The sequence below is a fragment of the Electrophorus electricus genome, chromosome 2 (assembly GCF_041902795.1).
Source record: "Electrophorus electricus isolate QZ-2024a chromosome 2, ASM4190279v1, whole genome shotgun sequence".
In the NCBI taxonomy this organism is placed as follows: domain Eukaryota; kingdom Metazoa; phylum Chordata; class Actinopteri; order Gymnotiformes; family Gymnotidae; genus Electrophorus; species Electrophorus electricus.
This window is the reverse complement of record NC_137498.1, coordinates 39,519,235-39,536,500: the sequence shown is the minus strand read 5'-3', so window position 1 is coordinate 39,536,500 and position 17,266 is coordinate 39,519,235. Positions and strand designations below refer to the sequence as shown.

Here is a 17,266-nt window from a genome sequence, read left to right as displayed (position 1 = left end):
AACATTAGAGTAAAAACAAGGAACCCACTGATTGACCCCTAAGACTTGATCAAGAAACACTGACCTGGTGTTTTATTTTGGGGACTATGAAGGTTCTCCATTAACAGAAGAGCAATGAGATACTTGATCCTTGATTCTCTCTAGCTCACCACTACCATGCTGGATCAATGAGCTCTGGAAAGGTGGGCTCCTAAATAAGTGCAAAATTGGAGTTTTCTAATAAACTTCCATAACTTATTAAAGTGTGTTTCCAATTTTAAAAGTCAGAATTTATACTTTGGAGACATCCTTTTCTTGTTAGGCTTTTTAAGGAAAAGTGCTGTACAATAGACCTTATGTAGTAATTCATGAGCATACATGTTTTCATCTTTTGGTTCAAACATAAGACCTGGAGGAAGCTGAGGATTTCTAACAGGCCTGGTTTTCTCTTCTGCAGCCTGTGCCATGAGCAGACCCTTCCTGTGACATACCAAGCCTGTGTTATCACCAAGGACTGTGAGGTGACAGAGTGGTCTGACTGGTCGGCCTGCTCAAAGGAATGCTACGAGCCCAATGGGCCCAAGGGCAAGCGGACGCGTATACGCCGCATCCAGCAGTTCAACGTGGGTGGAGGAACAGAGTGCCCCCACCTGGAGGAGTCTGAGACATGCACCCCTCAGGGTGACGGGATCCTGCCATGCATAGCGTAAGTCACGTGGGCCTTGCTTTTTCACTAAAATCGCAATTCAGCTAGCTTCTTTAGCCAAACAACAACAACAAAAAAACCCTACTGAAAATTACGTTGATTTAAGCCAAGTGCATTGCTTATATCCGAGACACATTGTCTTCTCAGTGGGTTTATTGATGCTGAATGGTTGTTACATGCTGAGGTATGTTTGGTGCTGTAGTAACAGCCATTTGGCCTGGTGTTAACAGTGGGTAGAACAATAATAAGCCTCACTTCATGCCCGTTGTCTGTTGGGGGGCTTTTGTGCAGTTTGTGTGGTGAAAAATACAGATGGAGGGATTAATGGGTGGAGGCGGGGTGGGGTATGGAGGCAGGCCTGTGGGGGCCCACTGGAGGAGCTGAAGGGAGGGGGGGCAGAGGGCTGCCATGCTGGCATGATGCCAGCCTGGATGCGGGAGGTGATGAATGGGGAGTGTCTTAGAGGACAGACCACGCAGCGTCTAATCCAATCCTCAGCACAGATGGTCATTCCGGGCTCCATCGCTCATCAGCATGCCGTACGGAATCCCACAGCCAGCATGGGATGGGAATGTGTGTCAGTCAGAAAATGCCCCAGCTGGACACAGGTCCCACTAAGGTAGCTTGCAAAAGCCAGGAAGGTGATGTCACCTCAGATCCCCATCATACCTTTACAGCTCTGCTGAGAGTTCCTCATGCTGAATGCTGTCACCAGGTCCAGAAACGACTCAAACCTTAGAATATCTCACTTATCTACCTCATGTTCATTATTTTTTTATTTTGAAGGAATACACCAAGATAATTTAACTTTTTTTCAAGACATTTTTCTTTTTCTTTTTTGATAGTTTTTATTTGTTCCATCAGAAACATTAGAAGTTTATTTCCCTTTAAGACATCAAAAATAGTCCCTTAAATCTAATGAAAGGAGAGAAATATTTGCAGGAAGAGTCATGGAGCATACAGGAGATACAGGCAAGTTGCTTGTATGTTTCCTTAATCTAATCTGTGAGGCTATGTCAATAAAAGCAGCAGGGTCCACACAGCCAGGTTAACTATAAGCATAGCCATAATCACAAAACAACAAGAACCACAGGGCTAAAACAAGATCAAAAGGAAGTCTAGATGGCAGGAAAGATTTGTTCAGAAATGCTCAAAAGACTGAGAAGAAAAGCTGGCAGTATATATATGCACAGGCCCTGATGAGTCTACGATTATCTACAGGTGCAGAATTGATGAGTGTTGTCAGAGTGGAGCAATGGGATGGTCAGGATTGGAGTGGCTTCTCACATACAAAAGTGTGTGTGACAGTAGGTGTGAAGCTGTTGGTTACTGAGACTCCTAACCCGGTCCGCATATTTGTCACAATCACTGAACAACAGATTGGTCACTGTGTCATCATATGTGATTCCTGACTCTTCTGTTTTTCTGTTTTTCTCTCTGGGAACTTGTACTTTATTGGATCTTTTAACTGAAATGTCTGGATGTTTCTCATTATATGTTGAAACTATAACAAATGACCATGCATGCCAGAATTGTATGTATTCTGTACACAAACCTGGACACTTTTTGTAGTTATTGTGAGGCTCCATGCTGCCATTAACCTTTCCCCAAGCCCCCTGAAGCTTATCCTCAGGTTTGAACACATCTGCAAAGGCTAAGCAGAGGTCAGCTGTTTATATGCTGGTCTTCAAAGCTCTCCTACAAACAGTGTCTACTGAATTCACACCCACCCATCACTACTTATGCTCTGTTCATCATTAGGACTTCATTTAGACAGAACTCATTTGGTGATGACATTAACAGCAGTGATAACATGAGTCAAGAGGAAAACCTAAATCATTTTGCTTGCATATTTCAGGGACACATCCATTCAAATGAATTAAACAGCATCCAGATCTGAGTTTGTTTTTTATTGTTCCCCTTTTTCTGTCTAATAATCTAATAGAAGTTTTTGATGCTGTAGGCGATTCTCCCCAGTCTCTGACAAACGATTATGATGAAAAATACATAAAAAAAAACATTTAAAAAATACATTAAAAAATACATAAAAAATCAGACAGCATGCAATAAAATTTCCCCCATTAAATATGAGTGAGATGTCTCTCTAATTTTGCCTCCCAAGGAATATGCAGCTCTCTCATTTGTTTGCAGTTCCTCTGCTTGAATCACGCTCTGCTATTATGAACAAACAAAAAGGTGAAGCCCAGGCACTAGACGTGCTGTAGCTCAATAATAAAGCTTTGACTGAAACTGAGTAGCCCTAAACTAGTCTGTCTGAGAGTAAACTACCTTCATAGCCCCACTTCATAGCAGGAGAACTGCTGTGGCATTCACATACACAGTAGGACGAAGGCCACAGGGTGTCCTTTCATGTCTACTATGGGAAGTAAGACAAGGGGATGGCAAAATCCCCTGTGCTGGATTTACACCTAGTACTCAGGTGTCAGATTTTGCTGTGGGAGATGATTAGAAGAGTAAATGAGATTGGTAATATTCCTCCAACACTCACTCTCTCTCTCACTCTATACAGTTATACCTGGAAGACCACGGAGTGGAGTGAATGCCGGGTGGATGTGCTCCTCAGCCAACAGGACCGTCGTCGGGGCAACCAGACAGGGCTATGCGGAGGTGGGATCCAGAATAGGGAGGTGTACTGTGTTCAGGCTCCCTCTGACTTCCAATCCAACCTCAACTCCCTCAAGAGCAAAGAAGGTAACCTTTACACCTGACTGCTTTATGCAAACAACCCAGGCATAATGACAGACACTAACTTGATCATAGATCATAGATGGTTCTCAGAGGCAACTGGGCTTGACAACTTGTATAAATGCCTGCTGTTTGGTTTGCATCTCTCCAACCTCCTCCACCTAAAATGTAGCTGAGGCTGCCTGAAGTTCTTAGGCTCCTGGCACACGTGCTAACGTAGTGGGCAGAAGCTCACTCCTCCAGCTCTGTTAGCACTGCCCATTAGGAACACAACAGCAGGTGCTGTCTCAGCTCATGTAGAAATCATAGACAAAAATAAAAATGTAAATGAGAGAGTAATTATCTTGAATACTCTTTTCAGATCATGGCATTTTGTACAAATTTTGATTCTGAGAAAAAGATGTGAATCGCTAGATGTGTATTGCTTCCATCTACCTGTCATCTGAATCTGGGTTATAGGTATAATTAAAGAAAATAAAGATATATAAAGTTATATGTTCATGCTGTCTTTGTTGCTTTGGTATTTTAGTACATTAATGCCACCTAAAATTAAATAAATTGAAAACATACATACACATACACACACTCATTATGTATGATGTGACATAGCCAAAGAGGTCCCCGTAACCCCATGCTGGGCACTGAAGCTGGTAGCATGCCTGCACTCTTTCTCAGACTGACACGCAGAGTCTCCTGCCATCTGCTCTGTCCGCTGATCCAGTGACCTCTCACAAGACTTATTCAGATGGCCACAGCTGCTCCCTATCCATGAGCCAGTGCAGGTTCCTCCAGAGAGATAGAGAGAGAGAACACTACATGAGAAGAGATCTGTTCAAATAGCAACATGTCTGTAATCTGTACCTCTCCACTGAGCAGTGCTGCTCCCAGCAGGGCTGCTGCCTTGGCCCTGAACAGGTTGAAAGGGCTGGGCATCACCGCCTGCCTCAGTGAGGTGCCAGTTGTGGCTTGTTGATGAGATGCATAGCAAGCATGCGGGGAGCACTGACACATGTACAGACACACTTGTGATTTTCTTGTCTTTATGATATGAACTTCAGAATCCTGGTATACTGCATGAGTCTCCTTTCCTCACTTCTTCTATCTTTTGGACCCATCTGATATGACTCTTCTTTCTCTCCATTATTTTGGGCTTGTTAAACCACACAGATTTTTTTGGTTCAACAGGGAACCTTAAGTTAACAGCAGGGGTTGCGTGTAATTGACCATGTCAGGGTAATATACTGCTGTGCTGATTTATTCACAGATCTTTATATTAATGTGAAGCAATTATGGAATGCAGATTCACATAACGCCAAGCAGTATGTTTTATGCCAAATCAATCTGATCATTTTCTATCAGCAATGACGGCTAAATGCTCTAGTAGGACATTCTGGAGGCTAGCCACATCTCCCCCCCCCCCCATGTTTTGCACTGCAGTATTTAACATGCTCAGTAGGCTCGATAATCATTGTGATCCCCATATGTGTTGATGCCATGGGAATAGGAAAGCTTTTTTTGAACCACAAATCTGATCCAGTCATTTGAGGATTAATGCCGGATTCCCGAGCTCAGAGTATGAATATGCATAAAATGGTGCTGGAAAGCAGTCGTGCTTTTTGCATTTCAAAAGCAGCTCACAGTGCTTTGCTCTGCCAGTGGAGATGGCATTCCTTCCCGTGCCCTGCTCTGCCATTCGTGCTGGTTGTGGCACGAGCAGGAGAGGGCAAAGTGAGAGATTTCCTGTCTCAGTGGGGGGGGCTGCTGATTGCCAGATGCCAGATGTTTCAGTCTTTATCCATTAACACAGCCCCGGATGCAGAGAGCCGGAGTGCGAGAAAGCAAGGCAGTGTTTAAGCAACGGCACCACTGATGTTCATTAGTTCCACCCTGGCTGTGTTTCCACCCTGACTGTAATCGAAGTGGCACCCTGTTGAGGGGCCTGCACGAGTGGTTCAGCACGATGACTGTTTATGCCGCTGCCATGCAGATCTCCATGGTGGGTGCATGGAGTTATTGATGACGATGGTGATGATGATGACGGTGGTCCTGCACATGCACTGGTGCCTGGGGGCAAGGGCCCGATGGGACAGTGACACCCTAATTAGGCTGCGTGAGCCCTAGGTGGCAAAGCCTGAACCATCTGGCCTCTGCGCAAGCCATGTGCCAACTGAGCAAAGTCAGGCAGCAAGGAGAGAGTCATTAATCAGGCTAGGTTAATGGGACCCATAGCAGGGGCTCATAGAGACTCACGACCAGAGGCAGGCCTTTGTAAATCGGAATGCAAGACAATCACATACTTGAAAAGCAAAGACAAATAGGACATTGGATTCAACTAAATTAAATAATACATTTTTCCAGAGCTTATTTGTTCTACAGTCTCTTTAGGGGTGATGCGTTTGCTCTGTTTTCAGATGAGTTCATTCTGAATTTGGTGTGATGCTTGGATAATGGATCATAGCATTAGTTAATTTGAAAACACACTTTTAAACTCACTTAAACAAGCTTAGTCTAACAATTTCTTTGATTACCTTTATTCATGAGTTATTTAGGAATTAATAATTGTCTTGAAAGCTCATTTTATTTTACACATCTTAACCACCCCACCTCCCCCAAACACACACACACACACACACACACACACTCACACACACACACACACACACACACACACACACACACACACACACACACACACACACACACACACACACATTTTTACAACCAGCTCCATCAAGGCACACACCTTTTGGTCACACAGAGCAATTTGCATGTGAATGAAGTTAGGATCTGTCATGGGGACATCCATCAGAGCTGTGACCTTGCATAAAGTCACCTACTGTGCTGTAGACATGCACACACAAGAAGCTAAAAATAAAATGGAAAAAATAATGCACTTAAAATATATTTTAAAAAAATGAAATGTGGTGGATGTGTCTCTGGATATAAAAATAAAAAACAAAAAATACATTTAAGGTAGATTAAGTGATGCATTCTCTGCCTTAATTCCATTGAGCCACAATGAGTAATGGGTTGATAATCATTTTTTAATGTGTACCTTAAGAAATGTTTAAACTTGACTTATCACTGCACATTAACATGTCTCCAAGTACATTGTAAAATAAAACTAGTATGTCCATCACACACAGAGATCAAATGATCAGCAGTGTAGTACCTCTGCACTAGAGCTCCATGTCAGCCTGCTGTATACATGCATTTCATTTCTCCACAGCTTCGCGGCCGGTGAACAGCGACCTGTGTATAGGGCTTCCTCCCAACACCACTCAGCTGTGTCACATCCCATGTCCAGTGGAGTGTGAGGTCTCTTCCTGGAGTGCCTGGGGACCCTGCACGTTTGAGAACTGTCAGGACCAGAGCTCCAAGAAAGGTGAATTCCGCTACAAACTGGAGCTGCACTATGTATTTAATGCTTTGCTGTAATGTCCTGGGCCACTTCAATGCACTCATTCACTGCATTCATGGTAAGGCAATGGATCAGGGGGCTTTTCTTTAAGTGTTAAACATCATGTGCCTCATCATGAGCTCCTTGAACTGTGTCACCTTCAGTGTCTGTGTTATGGTGCTTATCGGAATCTGCACGTCCCCAAAAGCCTTGAGGCTACCAGACACAGATTAAGGGTTAAAGGGGTTAAAAAAGATAAGAAAAGGGGTTTTTCCTCTTTTGTGTGTCCTTCATGGAGAGAAGACGTGTGATTGACAAATGGAGAAGGAAGTAAATAAAAGCTGCTCGCATCCCCTTTGCTGGTTCTCACAGTCAGTGCTGGTCCAGCGATGAAGCTGCCATGCTGTCTGCCTGCCTCGTTCATCACGCCGGCGACAGCAACCTGTGCAGCGGTTAATGTGTATTGACTCTCTCCTAATGAAGCGACTCAAATGGCTAGAACTGGAACAAATTCTCCGCCGTGTATTTTAATGATGGATTCCCTCCCTATATCCATCTTGCATGCTCCTTCTTCCGATACTCATGCTCTACAGCATACGCCTGCACATTCGGGAGGCAGCATGCTCTGGTGCTCACATCCGGATATGCGCTCATCTCCCCAGATGCCATGGGCTACGGGACTGGAGCGGGGTGCTTTGTCTTTTTGTGTTGCACATGTGTCTCATAGAACTGGGATCTCAGAGCAACAGAGACATTGGTGTGTCTCAGACATTATAACTTTAGTTATCTTCCTTTGAAGGGATCCAAATGTGTTTATGTTTGTCCTTCAAAAACTTATAAATAGTTGTTTGTAATTACTAATCTAATTTGTACTAATAGTATTTATTTTCTAGTAAGACTTGCATTAACATTGACACACAAATGATGTGTTCATGTGCTCCAGGAACACTACTGCAGGGTCATGGCCCCCCAGTGCTCATTAAGTCATAGAGATTCTAGTAATGGAGCATCACCCAGTGCTGGGCATTTTAAAGGGAATCAGGCAGAGTAGTGTCACACACACACACACACACACACACACACACACATCCTCTAGATCTGTTTAGCAGCACATGACACAATCTCCTCCACCCCTCTTTGTTTTTCTAACACAATGACCTTTGTTTCGACCACAAGGCTGAAAAAATGCCAGTGGGGAGAGAAGTACAGAAATAATCAGAGAGATGGACACCTTGGCCATCTTGGTCCTGCAGACCCCTTCTGACTCCCTCTGGTCCTGCTTATCAGCTCCAGACAGCAGAAGATTAGACCCAGGGATTAGACCCAGGGACTGGTGAGCTGTAGGGTGGGGGCTCACTACAGTGACCTTTGGCCAACACCAGGTTCAGCCTCACATACCCCGCATTCCAAGGCTGTACTGTATTAATGATTTGCTAAACATGTTAGTCTCCTTGGAGGGAAGCTGTAATGAATGAAGAATAATAATAATTATGTTTAGCAGTTCCAGTAATTTCCTTTGTCTTCTCTGCCTAATGGGCTGTCGAGTTAAATGTGGTATGATTGGGGGACAGGGAGTGCTGGGTGACTAATGAGCCATTCTTCCCATGTGCCTGCGCTTATGGCAGGTTTCAAACTGAGGAAGAGGAAGGTTCTGAACGAGCCGACGGGTGGCGCAGGAAACTGCCCCCACCTGACGGAAGCTATACCATGTGAGGAACCCAGCTGCTACGACTGGTTGCTGGTGAGGCTGGAAGAATGTATTCCTGATAATAACAGAGAGTGTGGACCCGGTACCCAGAACCCACAAGTACAATGCATCAACAGCGATGGTAAGAATCTCCCACGTACAAGAAAATTGTTTTAGAGCAGAAAAAGTGAAGCGATGGTTTCAGGGCACTGTAACTAAAACTAGTCTCCAGGTGTTATGAGTCATTCCATAGAAACAAATCATTTTAATTAAACAGCATTTTATACAATCCCAGTAGAGATGCTCAGGGCCCATTTTGTGGCTACCTTTGGCTGAAAATGCAGTGACAAATCCAGACTGTTCAGTTCTTGCGCAGATAAATGTGCTCATGAACTCCATCCATAGGCCCTTTGTTCTGATCTGCTACCCAATGGGGTAATTGCTGTTTTTATTGTAGCTGCTGGTAGTAGCCCTCTTTGTTCGAGTGGCCAAAGGTGGGGGGGGGGAGTTCAGAGCAATGAGCGGTGTGTTTGCTGGCTTGTACCACTCTACACCCCATGCCTCATGTGCGATTGCAGTCTGCTTTCTAACTGGCCCAAAGGCTCTGGGCTGTTCACCAGTGTTCAGTCATTATCGGGCTGAGTGAATAGCTACAAGGCAGTGTGGCTGAGCTACGCAGGCGCCATCTGTGAGATCAGAAAAGCACATGCTTTTCCTAGGGACAAACACATACCTATAACTGTGGTAAATAGCTTACAGCACAGTCATCCATGGACAAGGAGTTGCTTTTCAGTAGCTCACACTGAATAGTGGCACATAAGGCAGAGGGGAAGATGTTTACTCAACCCACATTCCCCCCAAACCCTACTATTATCACTACCAGGTCCCTTTGACAAACACACACACACACACACACACACACACACATACTTACGCAGACAAGCTCCATGATAATAGCAAGCGGACATAAATATTACAACACTGCCTCTGGGGCATTGTCCTGTAGGTCTTTAGTGATAAATTCTTCAGCCTTATTCAGGTTTAATCATGTGTGTTCAACTGTTTCTATCCACAGTAACATGGAGGCCTGAAAGGTGGTCTTCTCAAGCTTCATTTTTTTTCTCAGCTCTTAGCTTTAAGTGCATCTCGGGGAAGTCAGACACCCAGACACGTTGCACTAATGCATTTTTAATGGGATTTTGTGGATGAATGTTTTGGTCGGCTTGATGAAAGACCAGTAGGAGGGATAGGGAAAAATGTATTGCAGTTTAATTGGAATTCTAATTTAACCAATCTAATTAATTTAATCTAATACAGAATAGAGCAGCATAGCTGATTGAATGATTCAACAAAGTGAAAAATTAATTTTGAATGACTGAAACAGGAGGATATAAATGTATTGTAGTTGAATAGATTAATTCAGTACAATTTATCAGAAAGAAATAAACTTAGATGATGGTGAATTTGAGGAAGATCATTATCACACTGTTACGATAGAAATGCCAGCTCTGTGACGTCTGTGGTTTTTCTGGTAAAATGTGTCACTGAAACAGGGGCACATTAATGAATGAATTCTAAGTGTGTGCACTGTGATTGTACTTCACATCTGCAGATTTCTCTCCTTGTTTAAGAGAATTTTGATGTGCAGACATAGCAATTACCAGGAAATTCGACCTCAGCATGCACACAGCTAATGAGCACCCAAGGGAGGGAGAAAGAGAGATAGAAGAGAGATTGAGAAAGAGAAGGATGGAGAGATAGGAGAGAGAGAGGGAGGGAGAAATAGTGAGCACACAGATGTGTGCGCATCTCAATCAGAGTCTCATAATCGCTGTCCCCATTTCTCGCCAGCTGAGAGTCCTACTGCCTGTGTCTCAGCTGTTGCCGTAGTGATGACTACTCCCCCGTGCAACTCAAAGGAATAACATCATTTTTTATTTCTCCATAGTACAGCCCTGCACTTATGACATTCCTTGTATGTCCTATTTCTATTAGACGTCTCTATTAAACTGACTTATGTTCTTGGAAGACCGTCACATCTGAGAGCGTATTTAGAATACCCCAATGCATATAGAATGCTCATTATTTGACCACCTTTTCCACACGTGATATATTGAAATATGATAAGTATACTAAAAGCTGGTCATAGAGACATTTAACATGTTCAAAGTGGTGCCTATGGGGATTCTTTTTTATTTCGTGGATGGAGGAATACAGAGTATGAAAACTTGAAAACACTAGCATTTCAAACAATATTTATTATTGCCTCTTTCCATGGGTCTGCCTCCCATGGCTGAGAGTTTGTTGTAGTTTAAATCTAGGTACATTGCTTTAGAGAGAAATAATAGGATTTGTCCAAAGTCACTCCTCTTTCTCTTTGTCCTCCCTCATATTCAGTGAGACATTGAACGTGGTGTTCTGTCCTCTGTGTTCGCTCCATCTTATGAATGAAATTAAAGCTCAGCACACCTCAAAGTCAGCTTGAATTTATCCAAGCCTGCTTTCTCCAGATTAATCTCCTCTGGACGTGACAACCCCCACCCCCCAAAAAATGAACAATGTCAGACGGTGTCTAGTACTTTTCTATTGACAATACATGCATGCAGGTGATGAGGGATTTTCAGAAATCTGTGCTATATAAACTGATAACATCAAACATTTATAGAACTGTAAATGTCACAAACATGTACCTGATATATCAAATTATGTATAAAGATCGTTTTAGAAATGCTTTATTTTAGATATGACTAGTGATTTAAAAAACAAATAAGTTTATTATTCTGGATAGAGATATTCAAATTTAATTCCTGATACAAATGTTTGTAACATATGTTAAAGTATCTATTGACCTTTTCTGCTTTTAATGAGAAACTGTCACAAAAGAGAGAGAAAATTGTCCTTAAGAAAATCATCAATGTCAAACAAGAGATGTAATGATTTTCCCCTGCCATGGAAGGCTTCCTCTTGGATGTGGATCCACATCTACAGCAGAAGGAGGACTAACTGCCTCCCAGCTGTCCTGTCCTCATCCCTCTCATGTCCCTGGGCCTCCTGGCCCTCCTGGCCCTCCTGGCCCTTTATTGATTCCTGTTGTCTGCTGCTGATGAGAATAGATCTGGGTTATCCCACAGGGTCCCACCATGTCATCCAATGCTGTGACTTTTATTGTCAGTGTTTGGGATTTTTTTAGTGGTCCTTTCTGACCAAGGCAGGGTGGGGTATGACTAATCAATTCAGGACCCCATACAGAGCCTAAGTGGGGCTGGTTTCCAAAATAAGGTCTTTCAGATGACCTCAGTGTGGACCACCTGTTTTTTTTAGTGGTCTAATAATTAATCCTTTTTTGGTCTTTTTGAGAACCAATATCTTTGGTATGCGTTTGGTAGATTTTATTAGCACATGATGAGGATTTTATTAGCCCAGCAAAATGGATGGTCTCCCAGGGCACTTTATGGTCTTCCTGGTTTAGCCCTAAGATAAACCTTTCTGTGCTAACACAGTGTGGGACAGAGGTGCGATTGCCACTTATGTTGCTGTGAAAAGGCTCTTAGCTTGACTGGAGTGTACATGACTTCATTCATGCCTCCAACAGCTCTCCGGTGTCTATGTCTGCCACATCCATTTCCTGCGAATCCAAGCTGAGAAGCAAGATAATGCAGAATTCATGTCCATGGCTGGGAGTGAACTACAGTTGAACCTACTCCCTGTACTTTTGGGCTTTTCTACTGCATTAGACTGCACATTAAGGAAATATATTCAAGATATATGTGCATATTAGAGCTGTTTCATTCTTAGTATGGTATCCAGGTATATTAGAGCTCCTGAATATGCAGATTTTATGTAAGAACACCTATATGCTTATATATGCACTATTCATGTGTTAGAAAGAACACCTATATGCATATAGAAGACCTATATGCATATATATGCACTATTCTTTTGTTGAAAGCTGAAAGCTTATTAAGACATGAATGTGTTTCTGCAGTGCATAAGTAGAGCATTGCATGTAGTAAAGAGGACATGGGATTAGATTGTGAGTGCAGTACCAATTTCCTGTGTGGTCTGACATCTCAAATGTAGAGCATACCCTGACAAACTAGACCATCAAAACACATTTTGGTAAGATTTCTGAAGGGCATTGTTTAGAAGGCTACATAAGCCCTTCATAAGAGACATTAATGCACATATAAACATCTATGTACATAAACATTTATAAGCATCCACTGTCATAAAAACTTTTGTCAACTTTGACAAATTAGGTCAAGTGACAGATTTTTGGTTATATTAGAATGTGTCATAACACTCGGTGGGAAAAAATGACATCACAAATTATAACCAGTGTTAGTTTGGTATGTCAGGGTGACAGCTTACCATGTAAAGCTGCTACCAAAAAATATTGATTGAGGACATAAAAAAAAAGCTCTGAACTATATCCTGTACTGTTGTAACAATCACATGGAAAACTATTGTGTAACATAGTTTAGTGAAGTTTTTTACACTGACAGTTTTAATTAATGATAGATTTCTGTGCATTTTAATTAGCCATTAAAACAAACTATAACATGTGGGCTATATTCTGTGTGCAGATTGCTTTAAAATGACAGCAGTACATTTTTGTATGGCTATATTACCATGTTTATTTCAAGTGCTGATTATATTTGGCTCCACGCTTGCCATACTCAGGTGAGTTTGTGGACATGCAGCTGTGTCGTGATGCCATCCTGCCCATACCTGTGCTGTGCGAGGTGCCCTGCCTGAGGGACTGTGTGCTGAGCCCCTGGACGTCCTGGTCACTCTGCTCACACACCTGCTCGGGCAAGAACACAGAGGGCAAGCAGACACGGGCACGCTCCATTCTGGCCTATAGTGCTGGAGAGGGTGGGTGACGCTCTGGCCTTCCGGCCCCCAGTTTCTCTGCCTTTCTCCTTTTTCTCCTTTTTATCTGAATATCTTTTCCCTCCATCTCTTCCTGTTTCAATCTGCTTTAAGTTTAATGTCACCTATGTTCTTCCACAGCCACTTGAAAAGCTCAAGCTCAGTTATCACTGAGGCAAAATAAATGTTATAGTGCAAAGATTAATACACATTTCATGTAACCATACTACAGTAAGGGTTATATAGTTATTAGACATTAAATGTTTCTCACTGAAACACTTCAATATAGGACTCTCTAAATTCTAAATGCTTAGAATTTTTCTAAAGGTGTTTCGTATGTTCTAAATGTTCTTCTTCCCTTTGGTGTAATTTGTAGGTTTGTAGCCATTGATGCACAATTAGTAGGTAAGACCTGAAGTGTGAATATCTAGTGCAGCCATGCCCTGCTGTGCTTGTTCAGCACTGTTCCACATTAGAAGCTGTGCAAAAACCCTGGGCAGGCAAGGTAATGAGTATCTCTAAGTGTTAAGTGATTCAAACCTCAGGTGGGCCAGACTGGGGGAGCGAGTGTCTGATTTGTAATGGAGTGATGGTGAAGAGAGCGCCTCAAGGTGCAAGCCTGTTCCTCCAAGCTGTCACTCACCAGCCAGGATTCCATTTGCACAAATATGCTGTTTGAGAGAGTATGGCCTGTGCCGACGTCTAAGAACAAATCAGCTTGGCTTCATTTTATATCATAGCTATCAATTTAATGGTCACACAGGTGTCTCCACTCCACTATGTCTTCCAGACTAGAACAGGTCACAGTCAAGAGCAGCATATTCAATACAGCTGTGGTGGGAGGGAAGCAGCTCAATACATTATGGATTTAGCACGTGGATGTGTGATTGTTCATGCAGTGTGATGGACTTTGCACGTGTGGGGGAGGTGAGACCCGACAGTGCTGCGTTGAGCGCTTGATTAGGCTTCAAATGGCTTGGCAGAGCACGTCCAAAATGGATGACGAGCATCTGACAAAGCAGGCGTGGACTGAGTACAGCATGAAGCTAGCACCTGCCATCTGGCTCCAGACGCGGCAGCAGGAGAGGTGTGCGTAAGGTCGGAATTGGTTCTGTGACTGCGCCCACATGGGCCAGCTAAGGATGAGCACCAAGAGGCTGCCTTTGGTTTCGCTGTGAGTGGGACAGAGCCCCTGGCATCGGCGTAAGTAATTACACCAAGCTATGTACGAATGCAAAGGATTAGCCTTCATCTAAGTAGAAGGTCACTAAATAATAGAAGGCAGAGTTAATCCTCATGTGAAACTATTTGATGCCAGAATGGTTTTCTGGGGCAGTGCTGCAAGGGTCCAATGACCTGCCTTATTACAGTACAAGATACTGTAGAGGCTCAGTAATGGTGTGTAAAGAAGAGCTTTTGTCTTTCTGCTCTTTTGCGGTCATTATGCCCAGTCTTCCTCATAGCTCTGTGCAAGCCTTTTTTAATGATCCCAGCAAACCTGATGAGGCATGCGATAATGGTTGATAATTTGTTTATAAATGACCTATAGCAGGACATTATCCTTCCCCGCTACAAAGGATAAGTCAATTATTTGTTATTTCCAGTTGCTCCTGAAGGAGAACCTGTTAATATACAGTTCATACATTTTTCTCACTCCAGCATTGATTGTGCTGTGGTCAGTAATGGCTGACCTCTTAGTCCCTTTGCCCTGGCGACTTGGCTGTAGTCTAGGCTGTAGGGGTTGTGAAAGGCCCAGCTGGGCAGCCCGTGTCATTCCTCTGCTCCCTGGCAGGGCTCTCTGCGGTATCTTTTAAGATGGGCAAGTTCGTTGTCTCAACATCACATGCTGCAGGTGGATGATAAACTTAAGGGAAGTTCATGTTATAAATTGTTAACGCTAGCTATCAACACATAGAGTCATTATGAATTAATAACACACACATTTCTAAGTAAACAGCACACAGATTAGTAAAGTATTAGACACGGTAGAACACTTTTTTTCTATTTGAGTTTGTCTGATTTCATCTGACTAATCAAAAAAGGACATTTTCCAGTTCCACTCTATTACATTAATTGGATAAAGAACAAAGTACCAGATCCTTCCTGGCCCCTTTGTGAAAAACAAATGATCTTTATAATCATTCCCTAAGAACAAACCAACAAAGAGGGTTTGTGCAAAGGCTTAAGGATTTAATCAGCTTGTTGCTATTTTAACCTGATCTGGTCAGAGCTCATTAGAACTGCTCTCCCTCCAGGGAGATTTGGTGGCATCTCTGCAGCAGGATGTGATTTATCCCCTGTCCCATCATCATATCAAACACACAGGAGACAGTGCTCATTGTATGCTGCTAAGATGATAGTGCAGTTGTTTGCTAACATTAGGCCATTATGTCTAACATACTTGATATTTAGTGGAAATCTTTTTTGTTTTTGTTTGTTTTACTTGCTTTTTGAATCTGGTGTGTAAGTTAAAAATATATATGAAGCTTTATGTTGATATTTTCAGTGAAAGTTTGTCAGTGAAAGTTTGAGCTCTTTTAAGGTACAGCCTTGGTTAGTTACGATTAGACATGCTATGAAAGGAAAATAAACATTAGTACTAGTAATGCAACAAAAACAGATTTCTTCAGACTGTGTCTAGGGTTTTTCTGTTTTTTAATAGGAATACTTTAGTTCTAATAAGAACACATGCTTAAATTCCACCATGTAAAGTGCTATTCCAAATATTAAGAAATTCTTATAAATATTTTCTCATTAGAATTCAACTATGTGATATAAAAACTGAACTGATCCCCGTGATGTGGCCAGCAGATTTTACCCAGCACACTTCACCATGCAGCCATGTTCTCCCTGTAACAGGTGGCGTACAATGTCCCAACAGCAGTGCCCTGCAGGAGGCAAGGAGCTGCAACGAACACCCCTGCACTGTCTACCACTGGCAGACGGGCCCCTGGGGGCCATGCATAGAGGACACCTCTGTACCCACCTCCAATGGCTCCCTGAGCCCTGGAGGAGCAGGGGCAGGGGGCATCGAGGCTTCCTGTGCCGTGGGTATGCAGACCCGCAAGGTCATCTGCGTGCGGGTCAACGTGGGTCAAGTGCCACCCAAGAAGTAAGTGCCGATTCTACTGGGAATGTACGCTGGATTATTTCATGTTGCATTTTAAATGGCTTTAACAGACAGTTATGAACTGAACTCTAGTGTATTTTGAAGAAATACATTCAATGTTAAGTGTTTGCTTAATATTGTCAGAAGAGTCAGGAAAGCTGCAGTAGGAATACTTTATTGGTGTTTACTTTTAATATATTTATGAATATTAAGAATGTAGCATGCAGCGCAATTTTTAATACAGTTTTTGTAAAAAAAAAAAAAAAAAAATTATCCCTGTACTCTAACACTCCAGCACTGAGATTAAAAAACAATGTCTATGGGGTTAAAGGGAATAAGGGACCTGTAGTTTGATAGCATTTATATTAATTCTGAACCAAAGACCTTTTCATACACAGCAATAGCAACTGGACAAATTAACATAATCATAAATAAAGCATAATTTTTGGTACTTTGCGTACGTTACTGCAAGTCCTCCACAGTGGTTAATTGTCTGAAGCCTGCAACATACATTAGAGGGTCACAGACATCAAGGAATGAGAGGTATCTTCCCTGTTGTTGTTTTGGTAGAATATATTTGCATTTCTTGCTTGTCTCAGTACACTTAGGGGTCTCTGTGTCACATGACTGACTTGGCCAGTCAGGAAAAGCTCACTTTATGGTTATAAAAACTCCACAGTTCCTTTAACAGTATGGTTTGGCACATTTTGAGGCTTTGGGATTAACTGGAACAGTTATGAGGCTTCTGATCACCACAGACTTGATCAAGCTACCACCATTAGGAGTCGTCATGAAGTACAAGTG

At 42.6% G+C, this 17,266-nt stretch overlaps 1 protein-coding gene across 1 annotated transcript in view; it reads left to right on the top strand.

Annotated features, from left to right (window-relative positions):
• The window catches only part of thsd7aa (thrombospondin, type I, domain containing 7Aa), a 76,752-nt gene that overhangs the window by 35,853 nt on the left and 23,633 nt on the right, over nucleotides 1-17,266 (top strand). The window contains exons 3-8 of the mRNA XM_081703094.1: nucleotides 437-685; nucleotides 3,216-3,397; nucleotides 6,621-6,776; nucleotides 8,417-8,620; nucleotides 13,162-13,356; nucleotides 16,213-16,465. Of these exons, the coding sequence (XP_081559220.1) occupies nucleotides 437-685; nucleotides 3,216-3,397; nucleotides 6,621-6,776; nucleotides 8,417-8,620; nucleotides 13,162-13,356; nucleotides 16,213-16,465 (1,239 nt within the window). The remainder of the gene's footprint in view (nucleotides 1-436; nucleotides 686-3,215; nucleotides 3,398-6,620; nucleotides 6,777-8,416; nucleotides 8,621-13,161; nucleotides 13,357-16,212; nucleotides 16,466-17,266) is intronic.